Source organism: Drosophila novamexicana, unplaced genomic scaffold (assembly GCF_003285875.2).
Source record: "Drosophila novamexicana strain 15010-1031.04,08,12 unplaced genomic scaffold, DnovRS2.1 tig00000974-arrow-arrow-pilon, whole genome shotgun sequence".
Classification (NCBI taxonomy): domain Eukaryota; kingdom Metazoa; phylum Arthropoda; class Insecta; order Diptera; family Drosophilidae; genus Drosophila; species Drosophila novamexicana.
In genome coordinates, this window is record NW_020824834.1 from 145,533 (window position 1) to 158,643 (window position 13,111).

General features: G+C 36.8%; 1 protein-coding gene across 1 annotated transcript; it reads right to left on the reverse strand.

The window, feature by feature from the left end:
- Window positions 1-9,906: 9,906 nt before the first annotated feature.
- LOC115765523 (sodium/hydrogen exchanger 8) lies at window positions 9,907-12,441 on the reverse strand. The gene is made up of 2 exons (XM_030709141.1): window positions 11,646-12,441; window positions 9,907-11,586 (listed from the first exon to the last, which is right to left on the reverse strand). The coding sequence occupies exons 1-2, from the start codon at window positions 12,359-12,361 to the stop codon at window positions 10,326-10,328; spliced, it is 1,977 nt and encodes a 658-aa protein (XP_030565001.1). The 5' UTR covers window positions 12,362-12,441; the 3' UTR covers window positions 9,907-10,325.
- Between the last annotated feature and the right edge of the window lie 670 nt (window positions 12,442-13,111).

Below are 13,111 nucleotides of genomic sequence, written 5' to 3' on the forward strand. Positions count from 1 at the left end.
TTTTCTCCAAGGTTTGGCCTCTAAATCAATTTGACATCTTAAAATTACAAACCTATTCTTGGTCAAAATTCATGTGAAAATGGTACCCTCATATACCATACACAGACATAAGTCAATATTTCCCACCCCCATAACTCGGTCAAAACTTAACCGATTTTTATAAAGTTTGGATTTTTCTTCTTGGTTTTGCATATTTATCAATTTGACATTTAAATCTGGCAACCATATTCTTGGCCAAAATTCATGTGAAAATGGTACCCTCAAAAACCTCAAAACCCTACACAGACAACGTCAATATTTCCCACCCCCATAACTCGGTCAAAAAACAACCGATTTTCAAAAAGTTCGGATTTTTCTCCAAGGTTTGGCCTCTAAATCCATTTGACATCTAAATATGACAACCCTATTCTTGGTCAAAATTCATGTGAAAACGGTACCCTCAAACACCCTACACGGACATAGGTCAATATTTCCCATCCCCGTAACTCGGTCAAAACTCTACCGATTTTTATAAAGTTTGGATTTTTCTTCTTGGTTTTGCCTCTTAATCAATTTGACATTTAAATCTGGCAACCCTATTCTTGGCCAAAATTCATGTGAAAATGGTACCCTCAAAAACCTCAAAAACCCTACACATACAAAGGTCATTATTTCCTACCCCCATAACTCGGTCAAAAAACAACCGATTTTCAAAAAGTTCGGATTTTTCTCCAAGGTTTGGCCTCTAAATCCATTTGACATCTAAATATGACAACCCTATTCTTGGTCAAAATTCATGTGAAAACGGTACCCTCAAACACCCTACACGGACATAGGTCAATATTTCCCATCCCCATAACTCGGTCAAAACTCAACCGATTTTTATAAAAATTGGATTTTTCTTCTTGGTTTTGCCTCTTAATCAATTTGACATTTAAATTTGGCAACCCTATTTTTGGCCAAAATGCATGTGAAAATGGTACCCTCAAATATCCTACACAGACATAGGTTAATATTTCCCATCCCCATAACTCGGTCAGAATTCAACCGATTTTCAAAAAGTTTGGATTTTTCTCCAAGGTTTGGCCTCTAAATCAATTTGACGTCTTAAAATTACAAACCTATTCTTGGTCAAAATTCATGTGAAAATGGTACCCTCATATACCATACACAGACATAAGTCAATATTTCCCACCCCCATAACTCGGTCAAAACTTAACCGATTTTTATAAAGTTTGGATTTTTCTTCTTGGTTTTGCATATTTATCAATTTTACATTTAAATCTGGCAACCCTATTCTTGGCCAAAATTCATGTGAAAATGGTACCCTCAAAAACCTCAAAAACCCTACACAGACAAAGGTCAATATTTCCTACCCCCATAACTCGGTCAAAAAACAACCGATTTTCAAAAAGCTCGGATTTTTCTACAGGGTTTGGCCTCTAAATCCATTTGACATCTTAAAATTACAAACGTATTCTTGGTCAAAATTCATGTGAAAATGGTACCCTCATATACCATACACAGACATAAGTCAATATTTCCCATCCCCATAACTCGGTCAGAATTCAACCGATTTTCAAAAAGTTTGGATTTTTCTCCAAGGTTTGGCCTCTAAATCAATTTGACATCTAAATATGACAACCCTATTCTTGGTCAAAATTCATGTGAAAACGGTACCCTCAAACACCATACACAGACATAAGTCAATATATCCCACCCCCATAACTCGGTCAAAACTCAACCGATTTTTATAAAGTTGGATTTTTCTTCTTGGTTTTGCCTCTTAATCAATTTGTCATTTAAATTTGGCAACCCGGTTTTTGGCAAAAATACATGTGAAAATGGTACCCTCAAATATCCTACACAGACATAGGTCAATATTTCCCATCCCCATAACTCGGTCAGAATTCAACCGATTTTCAAAAAGTTTGGATTTTTCTCCACGGTTTGGCCTCTAAATCAATTTGACATCTTAAAATTACAAACCTATTCTTGGTCAAAATTCATGTGAAAATGGTACCCTCATATACCATACACAGACATAAGTCAATATTTCCCATCCCCATAACTCGGTCAAAAAACAACCGATTTTCAAAAAGTTCGGATTTTTCTCCAAGGTTTGGCCTCTAAATCCATTTGACATCTTAATATGACAACCCTATTCTTGGTCAAAATTCATGTGGTAACGGTACCCTCAAACACCCTACACGGACATAGGTCAACATTTCCCATCCCCATAACTCGGTCAAAACTCAACCGATTTTTATAAAGTTTGGATTTTTCTTCTTGGTTTTGCATATTTATCAAATTGACATTTAAATCTGGCAACCATATTCTTGGCCAAAATTCATGTGAAAATGGTACCCTCAAAAACCTCAAAAACCCTACACAGACAAAGGTCAATATTTCCTACCCCCATAACTCGGTCAAAAACAACCGATTTTCAAAAAGTTCGGATTTTTCTACAAGGTTTGGCCTCTAAATCCATTTGACATCATAATATGACAACCCTATTCTTGGTCAAAATTCATGTGAAAACGGTACCCTCAAACACCCTACACGGACATAGGTCAATATTTCCCATCCCAATAACTCGGTCAAAACTCAACCGATTTTTATAAAGTTTGGATTTTTCTTCTTGGGTTTGCCTCTTAATCAATTTGACATTTAAATTTGGCAACCCGATTTTTGACCAAAATACATATGAAAATGGTACCCTCAAATATCCTACACAGACATAGGTCAATATTTCCCATCCCCATAACTCGGTCAGAATTCAACCGATTTTCAAAAAGTTTGGATTTTTCTCCAAGGTTTGGCCTCTAAATCAATTTGACATCTTAAAATTACAAACCTATTCTTGGTCAAAATTCATGTGAAAATGGTACTCTCATATACCATACACAGACATAAGTCAATATTTCCCACCCCCATAACTCGGTCAAAACTTAACCGATTTTTATAAAGTTTGGATTTTTCTTCTTGGTTTTGCATATTTATCAATTTGACATTTAAATCTGGCAACCATATTCTTGGCCAAAATTCATGTGAAAATGGTACCCTCAAAAACCTCAAAACCCTACACAGACAACGTCAATATTTCCCACCCCCATAACTCGGTCAAAAAACAACCGATTTTCAAAAAGTTCGGATTTTTCTCCAAGGTTTGGCCTCTAAATCCATTTGACATCTAAATATGACAACCCTATTCTTGGTCAAAATTCATGTGAAAACGGTACCCTCAAACACCCTACACGGACATAGGTCAATATTTCCCATCCCCGTAACTCGGTCAAAACTCTACCGATTTTTATAAAGTTTGGATTTTTCTTCTTGGTTTTGCCTCTTAATCAATTTGACATTTAAATCTGGCAACCCTATTCTTGGCCAAAATTCATGTGAAAATGGTACCCTCAAAAACCTCAAAAACCCTACACATACAAAGGTTATTATTTCCTACCCCCATAACTCGGTCAAAAAACAACCGATTTTCAAAAAGTTCGGATTTTTCTCCAAGGTTTGGCCTCTAAATCCATTTGACATCTAAATATGACAACCCTATTCTTGGTCAAAATTCATGTGAAAACGGTACCCTCAAACACCCTACACGGACATAGGTCAATATTTCCCATCCCCATAACTCGGTCAAAACTCAACCGATTTTTATAAAAATTGGATTTTTCTTCTTGGTTTTGCCTCTTAATCAATTTGACATTTAAATTTGGCAACCCTATTTTTGGCCAAAATACATGTGAAAATGGTACCCTCAAATATCCTACACAGACATAGGTTAATATTTCCCATCCCCATAACTCGGTCAGAATTCAACCGATTTTCAAAAAGTTTGGATTTTTCTCCAAGGTTTGGCCTCTAAATCAATTTGACGTCTTAAAATTACAAACCTATTCTTGGTCAAAATTCATGTGAAAATGGTACCCTCATATACCATACACAGACATAAGTCAATATTTCCCACCCCCATAACTCGGTCAAAACTTAACCGATTTTTATAAAGTTTGGATTTTTCTTCTTGGTTTTGCATATTTATCAATTTTACATTTAAATCTGGCAACCCTATTCTTGGCCAAAATTCATGTGAAAATGGTACCCTCAAAAACCTCAAAAACCCTACACAGACAAAGGTCAATATTTCCTACCCCCATAACTCGGTCAAAAAACAACCGATTTTCAAAAAGCTCGGATTTTTCTACAGGGTTTGGCCTCTAAATCCATTTGACATCTTAAAATTACAAACGTATTCTTGGTCAAAATTCATGTGAAAATGGTACCCTCATATACCATACACAGACATAAGTCAATATTTCCCATCCCCATAACTCGGTCAGAATTCAACCGATTTTCAAAAAGTTTGGATTTTTCTCCAAGGTTTGGCCTCTAAATCAATTTGACATCTAAATATGACAACCCTATTCTTGGTCAAAATTCATGTGAAAACGGTACCCTCAAACACCATACACAGACATAAGTCAATATATCCCACCCCCATAACTCGGTCAAAACTCAACCGATTTTTATAAAGTTGGATTTTTCTTCTTGGTTTTGCCTCTTAATCAATTTGTCATTTAAATTTGGCAACCCGGTTTTTGGCAAAAATACATGTGAAAATGGTACCCTCAAATATCCTACACAGACATAGGTCAATATTTCCCATCCCCATAACTCGGTCAGAATTCAACCGATTTTCAAAAAGTTTGGATTTTTCTCCAAGGTTTGGCCTCTAAATCAATTTGACATCTTAAAATTACAAACCTATTCTTGGTCAAAATTCATGTGAAAATGGTACCCTCATATACCATACACAGACATAAGTCAATATTTCCCATCCCCATAACTCGGTCAAAAAACAACCGATTTTCAAAAAGTTCGGATTTTTCTCCAAGGTTTGGCCTCTAAATCAATTTGACATCTTAAAATTACAAACCTATTCTTGGTCAAAATTCATGTGAAAATGGTACCCTCATATACCATACACAGACATAAGTCAATATTTCCCATCCCCATAACTCGGTCAAAAAACAACCGATTTTCAAAAAGTTTGGATTTTTCTACAGGGTTTGGCCTCTAAATCCATTTGACATCTTAAAATTACAAACGTATTCTTGGTCAAAATTCATGTGAAAATGGTACCCTCATATACCATACACAGACATAAGTCAATATTTCCCATCCCCATAACTCGGTCAGAATTCAACCGATTTTCAAAAAGTTTGGATTTTTCTCCACGGTTTGGCCTCTAAATCAATTTGACATCTTAAAATTACAAACCTATTCTTGGTCAAAATTCATGTGAAAATGGTACCCTCATATACCATACACAGACATAAGTCAATATTTCCCATCCCCATAACTCGGTCAAAAAACAACCGATTTTCAAAAAGTTCGGATTTTTCTCCAAGGTTTGGCCTCTAAATCCATTTGACATCTTAATATGACAACCCTATTCTTGGTCAAAATTCATGTGGTAACGGTACCCTCAAACACCCTACACGGACATAGGTCAACATTTCCCATCCCCATAACTCGGTCAAAACTCAACCGATTTTTATAAAGTTTGGATTTTTCTTCTTGGTTTTGCATATTTATCAAATTGACATTTAAATCTGGCAACCATATTCTTGGCCAAAATTCATGTGAAAATGGTACCCTCAAAAACCTCAAAAACCCTACACAGACAAAGGTCAATATTTCCTACCCCCATAACTCGGTCAAAAACAACCGATTTTCAAAAAGTTCGGATTTTTCTACAAGGTTTGGCCTCTAAATCCATTTGACATCATAATATGACAACCCTATTCTTGGTCAAAATTCATGTGAAAACGGTACCCTCAAACACCCTACACGGACATAGGTCAATATTTCCCATCCCCATAACTCGGTCAAAACTCAACCGATTTTTATAAAGTTTGGATTTTTCTTCTTGGTTTTGCATATTTATCAATTTGACATTTAAATCTGGTAACCATATTTTTGGCCAAAATACATGTGAAAATGGTACCCTCAAATATCCTACACAGACATAGGTTAATATTTCCCATCCCCATAACTCGGTCAGAATTCAACCGATTTTCAAAAAGTTTGGATTTTTCTCCAAGGTTTGGCCTCTAAATCAATTTGACATCTTAAAATTACAAACCTATTCTTGGTCAAAATTCATGTGAAAATGGTACCCTCATATACCATACACAGACATATAAGTCAATAATTCCCACCCCCATAACTCGGTCAAAACTTAACCGATGTTTATAAAGTTTGGATTTTTCTTCTTGGTTTTGCATATTTATCAATTTGACATTTAAATCTGGCAACCATATTTTTGGACAAAATTCAAGTGAAAATGGTACCCTCAAAAACCTCAAAACCCTACACAGACAAAGGTCAATATTTCCTACCCCCATAGCTCGGTCAAAAAACAACCGATTTTCAAAAAGTTCGGATTTTTCTCCAAGGTATGGCCTCTAAATCCATTTGACATCTAAATATGACAACCCTATTCTTGGTCAAAATTCATGTGAAAACGGTACCCTCAAACACCCTACACGGATATAGGTCAATATTTCCCATCCCCATAACTCGGTCAAAACTCAACCGATTTTTATAAAGTTTGGATTTTTCTTCTTGGTTTTGCCTCTTAATCAATTTGACATTTAAATATGACAACCCTATTCTTGGCCAAAATTCATGTGAAAATGGTACCCTCAAAAACCTCAAAAACCCTACACAGGCAAAGGTCAATATTTCCTACCCCCATAACTCGGTCAAAAAACAACCGATTTTCAAAAAGTTCGGATTTTTCTCCAAGGTTTGGCCTCTTAATCAATTTGACATTTAAATATGACAACCCTATTCTTGGTCAAAATTCATGTGAAAACGGTACCCTCAAACACCCTACACGGATATAGGTCAATATTTCCCATCCACATAACTCGGTCAAAACTCAACCGATTTTCAAAAAGTCTGGATTTTTCTTCTTGGTTTTGCCTCTTAATCAATTTGACATTTAAATATAGCAACCTAATTCTCGGTCAAAATTCATGTAAAAATTGTACGCTTAAATATCCTACACAGACATAGGTCAATATTTCCCATCCCCATAACTCGGTCAAAAGTCAACCGATTTTTATAATGTTTGGATTTTTCTTCTTGGTTTTGCCTTTTAATCAATTTGACATAAAAATTTGGCAACCCTATTTTTGGCCAAAATTCATGTGAAAATGGTCCCCTCAAAAACCTCAAAAATCCTACACAGATAAATGTCAATATTTCCTACCCCCATATCTCGGTCAGAATTCAACCGATTTTCAAAAAGTTCGGATTTTTCTCCAAGGTTTGGCCTCTAAATCAATTTGACATCTTAAAATTACAAACCTATTCTTGGTCAAAATTCATGTGAAAATGGTACCTTCATATACCATACACAGACATAAGTCAATATTTCCCATCCCCATAACTCGGTCAAAACTCAACCGATTTTTATAAAGTTTGGATTTTTCTTCTTGGTTTTGCCTCTTAATCAATTTGACATTTAAATTTGGCAACCCTATTTTTGGCCAAAATACATGTGAAAATGGTACCCTCAAATATCCTACACAGACATAGGTCAATATTTCCCATCCCCATAACTCGGTCAGAATTCAACCGATTTTCATAAAGTTTGGCCTCAATATCAATTTGACATCTTCATATGACAACCCTATTCTTGGTCAAAATCCATGTAAAAATGGTACTCTCAAATACCCTACACAGACATAAGTCAATATTTCCCACTCCCTAACTCGGTCAAATTTTAACCGATATCTCGGTCAATTCAATTTACCATATACAGTTTCCAACATTATTCTTATTTAGGTTTAGGTATAAGTTCTGGTAAATTGCTCATTTTCAAAATTATTTCCCAAGATCTTTAATAAAATTTAGTTTATACGTAACACGGAAAGGCCGCGTAAATAGTAATTATGTAAATTTACACATATGCATGCATAGTTACCTGTGTGTTGTATAGACGCGCAGTGTCAGCAGCTTTATTGCTTTTGCTCTATCCTTCTTTCATATGGTTGCTGATAAGTCTGCAGTATAATTTCATTTTCTTCCTGTAGTAAAAATACGACGGGCGGACAAAGACGCCGTTATAAATGCATATATGCATGTACTTCGGACTCAAGACACCGCAGGATGCTCATTGATAATACACACACTCACACACACACTAACACTGTGAAGGCAGATCTGTGCTCATTTACACAATTACTTCGATTAACTGCTTAGTGGCGCTCATTACTTCGCAGGCACATAGACACACAAAAAAAAAACAAAAAAAAACAGCTACTAACGCGTAGCAGCATTACTTCACTCTTTTTTGCACGAAAACTAAATTACACATTCTTATCAACCCGATTTGCATTTATGATAAGTAAAATTGGTCGGATTGATGAACGAATTGACACACCGTTATACATATACCTACATACATGTGTATGTAGCTCGACTTAACCGAGTTGTTTCGTTTAAATATTTCTTTGGTTCATGGTTTGGCCTATAGATCAATTTGGCATCTAAGTCTGGCAACATTATTCTTGTTCAAAATGCATGTACAAATGGTCCTACCCCCATAAGTCGGACTTTTCAATTTAGCATCTAAAGTTTGCAACATTATTCTTGTTTTTAGGTTTTGGCAAATTTCCTCATTTTCAAACTTATTTTCAAAGATATTCAATAGAATTTATTTAATACGAAACACGACAAGGCCGGGGATATCCGCTAGTAAATATATAAATGTACTCATATGCATACTTACCTGTGTATTCTATAGACGCTCAGTCTCAGCAGCTTTCTTTCTTTCTTTTGCTCTATCCTTCTTACACACAGATGCTGCTACGCAGCAGAATTTCATTTTCTTCTTATAAGACGCCGTTATAAATGCAAACATGCATGTACTTCGACTCAAGGCAACGCAGGCCGCTTTTTAATAATACGGACACACACACACTAGCACTGTGCTCTTATTTACACAATAATTTCGTTTAGGCATAAGCACACAAAAACAAAAACAAAAAAAAAAAATAACAGGTACTACTGCGTAGCAGCATTACTCCACTCTTTTTTGCACCAAAACTTTTCTACACATTTTTATCAACCCGATTTGCATTTATGTATCAGTAAAGACGGTCAGATTGATGGACGAATTGACACAACGTTTTACATATATATACGTATGTATGTATGTAGCTCGAGTTAAGAGAATTTTTTTGTTTTAGTTAATCTTTTAACTTGGCGGACACACAAAACAAACAGTTACTAACGCGCAGAAGCATTACTTCACTCTTTTTTGCAGAAAAGTAATATCTCGTTTTTATCAATTCGATTTGCACTTATATATTTAAAGCCAGGCATAATGACGGACGTCTATGGACACCGTTATTAATATACAAGCATACATATGAGGTTAGACCCGACTCGACGCGGCGCTTGGTGCTGATGTAAATTTCACACACAATATGAGAAGGGATTTTCACACATCTCTGTTATACGCGTTGCATTTAAAAAACGATGCATTGAAATATGCCATCCGAAAGAAAAACAATAAATAACTAAACTTGTATTTTTGGAAAATAAACGGCAGCGCTTAAAATGAATCAAACGGAACGAAGGCAACTGCTTTCTTTCGATAACTGGAAACATATTTTCTTTTTGCAGGCTGGTCACTCTAATGTGCTGCTACGATTTTATGCGATGAAACAGCTTATTATCCATAAATCGATAAGTCGCCAATCGTGATCCACAATAATCGCTGTTTTATATCGAAGGTTAAATGCTCAAAAATATAAAACATATTTTCTTCCAATTGTAAGCAACCCAAACCCTTTAAAAACGACTCAGTAGTGTTATTAACTATCGAAATGTAGTTGTGTTGAATTTATTATATCACAATTTATTTTGTATGAGATACAAATGGTTGCTTCTCACAAAATTTTCACACAACATATTACATGTAATAAAACAAAACTACCTGATCTGTATAAAGCTTCAAATTCTTCCTGTTTGGATCACTATCGTGATTTCAAAAATGGCGAATTATTAAAATTATGAATAAGTAAAATACTGCTTAAAGCGCAACAACTATAAATACGTAAATATAAACACCTCAACGAGATACACCACCACCGTCACACACAATAAATATACACATTTTGTAAATAAAATTTCAATACAGGGTATAGGAATATGAATAACTTTTCTGCGACAACGCATTTCCTTACATACACTAAATACTTTGGACACTCAGATATTTGTACACAGCCAGCTAATTAGCCGATGCACGGCTTAATTTATGACCGTGCCAGATTACTTTGGCTTGTATTGGCCGATAGCCCAATCTCATCATCCGACTCGTCCGAATCTAAGGGGCTGATGCGTATGGCCTGATACCATTTGTTGGTTAAGTCGGCCATTTGGGACTTGCATTCATGAAGCTCCTGGCTGTTGAAGCGACGTGTGAAAAAGGGTATAAAATACTTGCGGTCCAAACGGCCGAATCGATCACGTGCTTGCGTAAATGAGACATCCTCCTCCTCTGTCAGTTCGGACAAGTGCTCTGAATCGATTGCCTGTCCCCACTCTCGAGTCTTAGATAGAGATATTGACTTGCTGCGCTTCCGATGTGTGTTGTGCGAACTGCCGTCTGAGGAGCGTACAGATCCACGTGTTCGGCGTTTTTTACCAGGCTTCAGGTACTTTAGTAGCGGCATAGTTGAGCCTCCCAAAACGAGCGTTGTAAAGAGAACTATGATCAGCGTAGTAGTAATAATGACGTGCCGTTTCTCCTGACTATCCAGATGTAAATGCAGAGACAGTGCATAGGAAATAGCACCTCGCAGACCCGAGAACCACATAATAAACTGCATCTTATTGTTAATTTTGTGTTCACGAAACTTATTCACCAAATAAGCCAGCGGAAAAATGTTGCAGGCACGTCCGATCAGGCAAAGCACAATCGACCATATGACGAAGGACAATTCCACTTGGTGCTTGAATGAAAAAATGGCCAGTCCCAGGTAGGCAAATACGCATGTCTCTGCTATAAAGGCCAATGTACGCATAGTCTGCTGCATAGTAATCTGAGTGACAGTCGACAAATTGAAATGCGTGTAATGTGACATAACGATTCCACAAAAGAGTATAGCCATGATCCCACTCAAATGTATACCTTCAGCTAAAACGTAAGGTGCATATGTAAACATTAGCATTATAGCGAACTCTAATGAAGGATGTTTGCGCAGATCGATGTGTTTCAGAAGTAATGCCGATATAAGAGCGAAGATTACACCTATACCAGCTGAAGCGAAAAACATCTCGCAGAATGTTTTCAGCGCGCTCATCATTGCCTCGCCCGTGCCTGCGTCAGCATTGGCGTTAATGGTTATGGATGCTGTCAACACAATTGATATGGCATCATTAAGAATGCTTTCACCAAAAACCAACATGTTCAAAATTGGGTCTACATCGAGGGCATGAAAGATAGCTACCGTGGCCACGGGATCCACCGCCGAGATAAGGGAACCAAAGGCAAATGATTCCGAAAAATTGAGCCTAGAAGCGAGGAAAGCAATTATAAGACCATTTGCTCATTAGTGACATTACATACGCACCGATAGGCCACCTCAGCCATTCCCAACAAGTATATGCCCGCGCCAATCACCAGGGCAGATATAGTTGTGCCAAAAATTGCAAAGACCAGTATTGAGCCAATGTTTTGGAAAAAGTTGCCCTTGTGTAAATTGTATCCAGACTCAAATATAATAGGCGGCAAAAGAACGAGGAAGAAGCCCGTCGGTGAAAATACCTCCTCTCGTTTCCAGCTGCCATTTTCGCCAGACATTACATTCAGTGAAAGGCCAATGAGTGCACCTAAAAACACCACCACAATGGACTCGGGCAAATATTGAAAGCCAGTCTGAAGCATCGAATGTATCAAAAGTATTCCCAGCATAATAACGCAAATAACAAAGAATAACGATAGCGAGGAATTGTGCTCCTGCTCAACGGCGTGTGGATCAATTAACGATGGCTCCGTGACTGTCGTGGTCGCGTTTTTTGATACATTCACATTTTGTGGCCCGACTGTAGATGAGCTCGATTCAACTGGCGTGAAGCTGGCGCTGAGGCTGCTTTCACTAGTCGTCCTATTACTTATATTTACAATAGGTCCATTAACTACCGTACTGTTGTTCTGCGATGTGTCAACTATTTTCTCGATACTCTTCCCCGCAGCAGCGATGTCATTTGGTATGTCCAGCGCTGACGTTTGTTGTGTTAAGAAAATGATTATGGCTATTGCCCATAGCGCCATCAATTTCCCCTTCATTTTTTACTAAAAGGACACAATGCAAGCGAATTGCTGCGATTTTTTCTTTTGTTAACGAACCACAAACACGTCATGAACAGCTGTTTTATCAATGGCCTGTGTCTGTTGTTACTTTACCACACTGGTTTTGGGCATCTTAACAAGGGTATGCCTGAAATAACGAATAATATTGGTCTTCAGCACTCGCTTAAACGGTCTCGATAAGCCCATATATCTCATCCCGTGGTTCAAGGCTAAGATAGCAATTAGTTAAAGAACGTGTTGTCCAAATAATAAGGAATTCTGTATTATTTTAAGCCATTAACATTTGTACAAATGATAGCGTAAAATAAAGTTAATTTTGTTTGCGCGCAACCAACAAATCTATCCTGGGGGTCAACATCATTTGAAAGATAATGAGGCTTGTTATTTCAGCTATTTTCAATAGATTTTTGTATTTATTATGCAGAAAGCAGATTACCGATCGCCTTGATCTTGGGCGACCTTGTTTGTGATTAGCATGACACGATCTCTCTATGGTTCTTTGTTATTTTAAAATACCGAAATTGTTGTCGGGCGCATGTTAGTGACGCATCTTTTTTTAAAAGGCTCGTGTATATTCAAAATTGTCGATTGATATAGTTCTTAGAGATAGATCTTTAATTTATTAACAGACAAAATAAACCAGTTGGTACAGTTCTATAAAATTTCGAGATATTTGATGCTCAACATCGTTGGGCACACAGACACTTACTATCCATATGAATTCAC

Coding starts and splice junctions, on each gene's coding strand:
- LOC115765523 (XM_030709141.1), bottom strand. CDS start 12,361: ATGAAGGGGAAATTGATGGCGCTATGGGCAATAGCCATAATCATTTTC. Junction 11,587..11,645: donor ATGGCTGAGGTGGCCTATCG/GTGCGTATGTAA, acceptor CCTCGCTTCTAG/GCTCAATTTTTCGGAATCAT.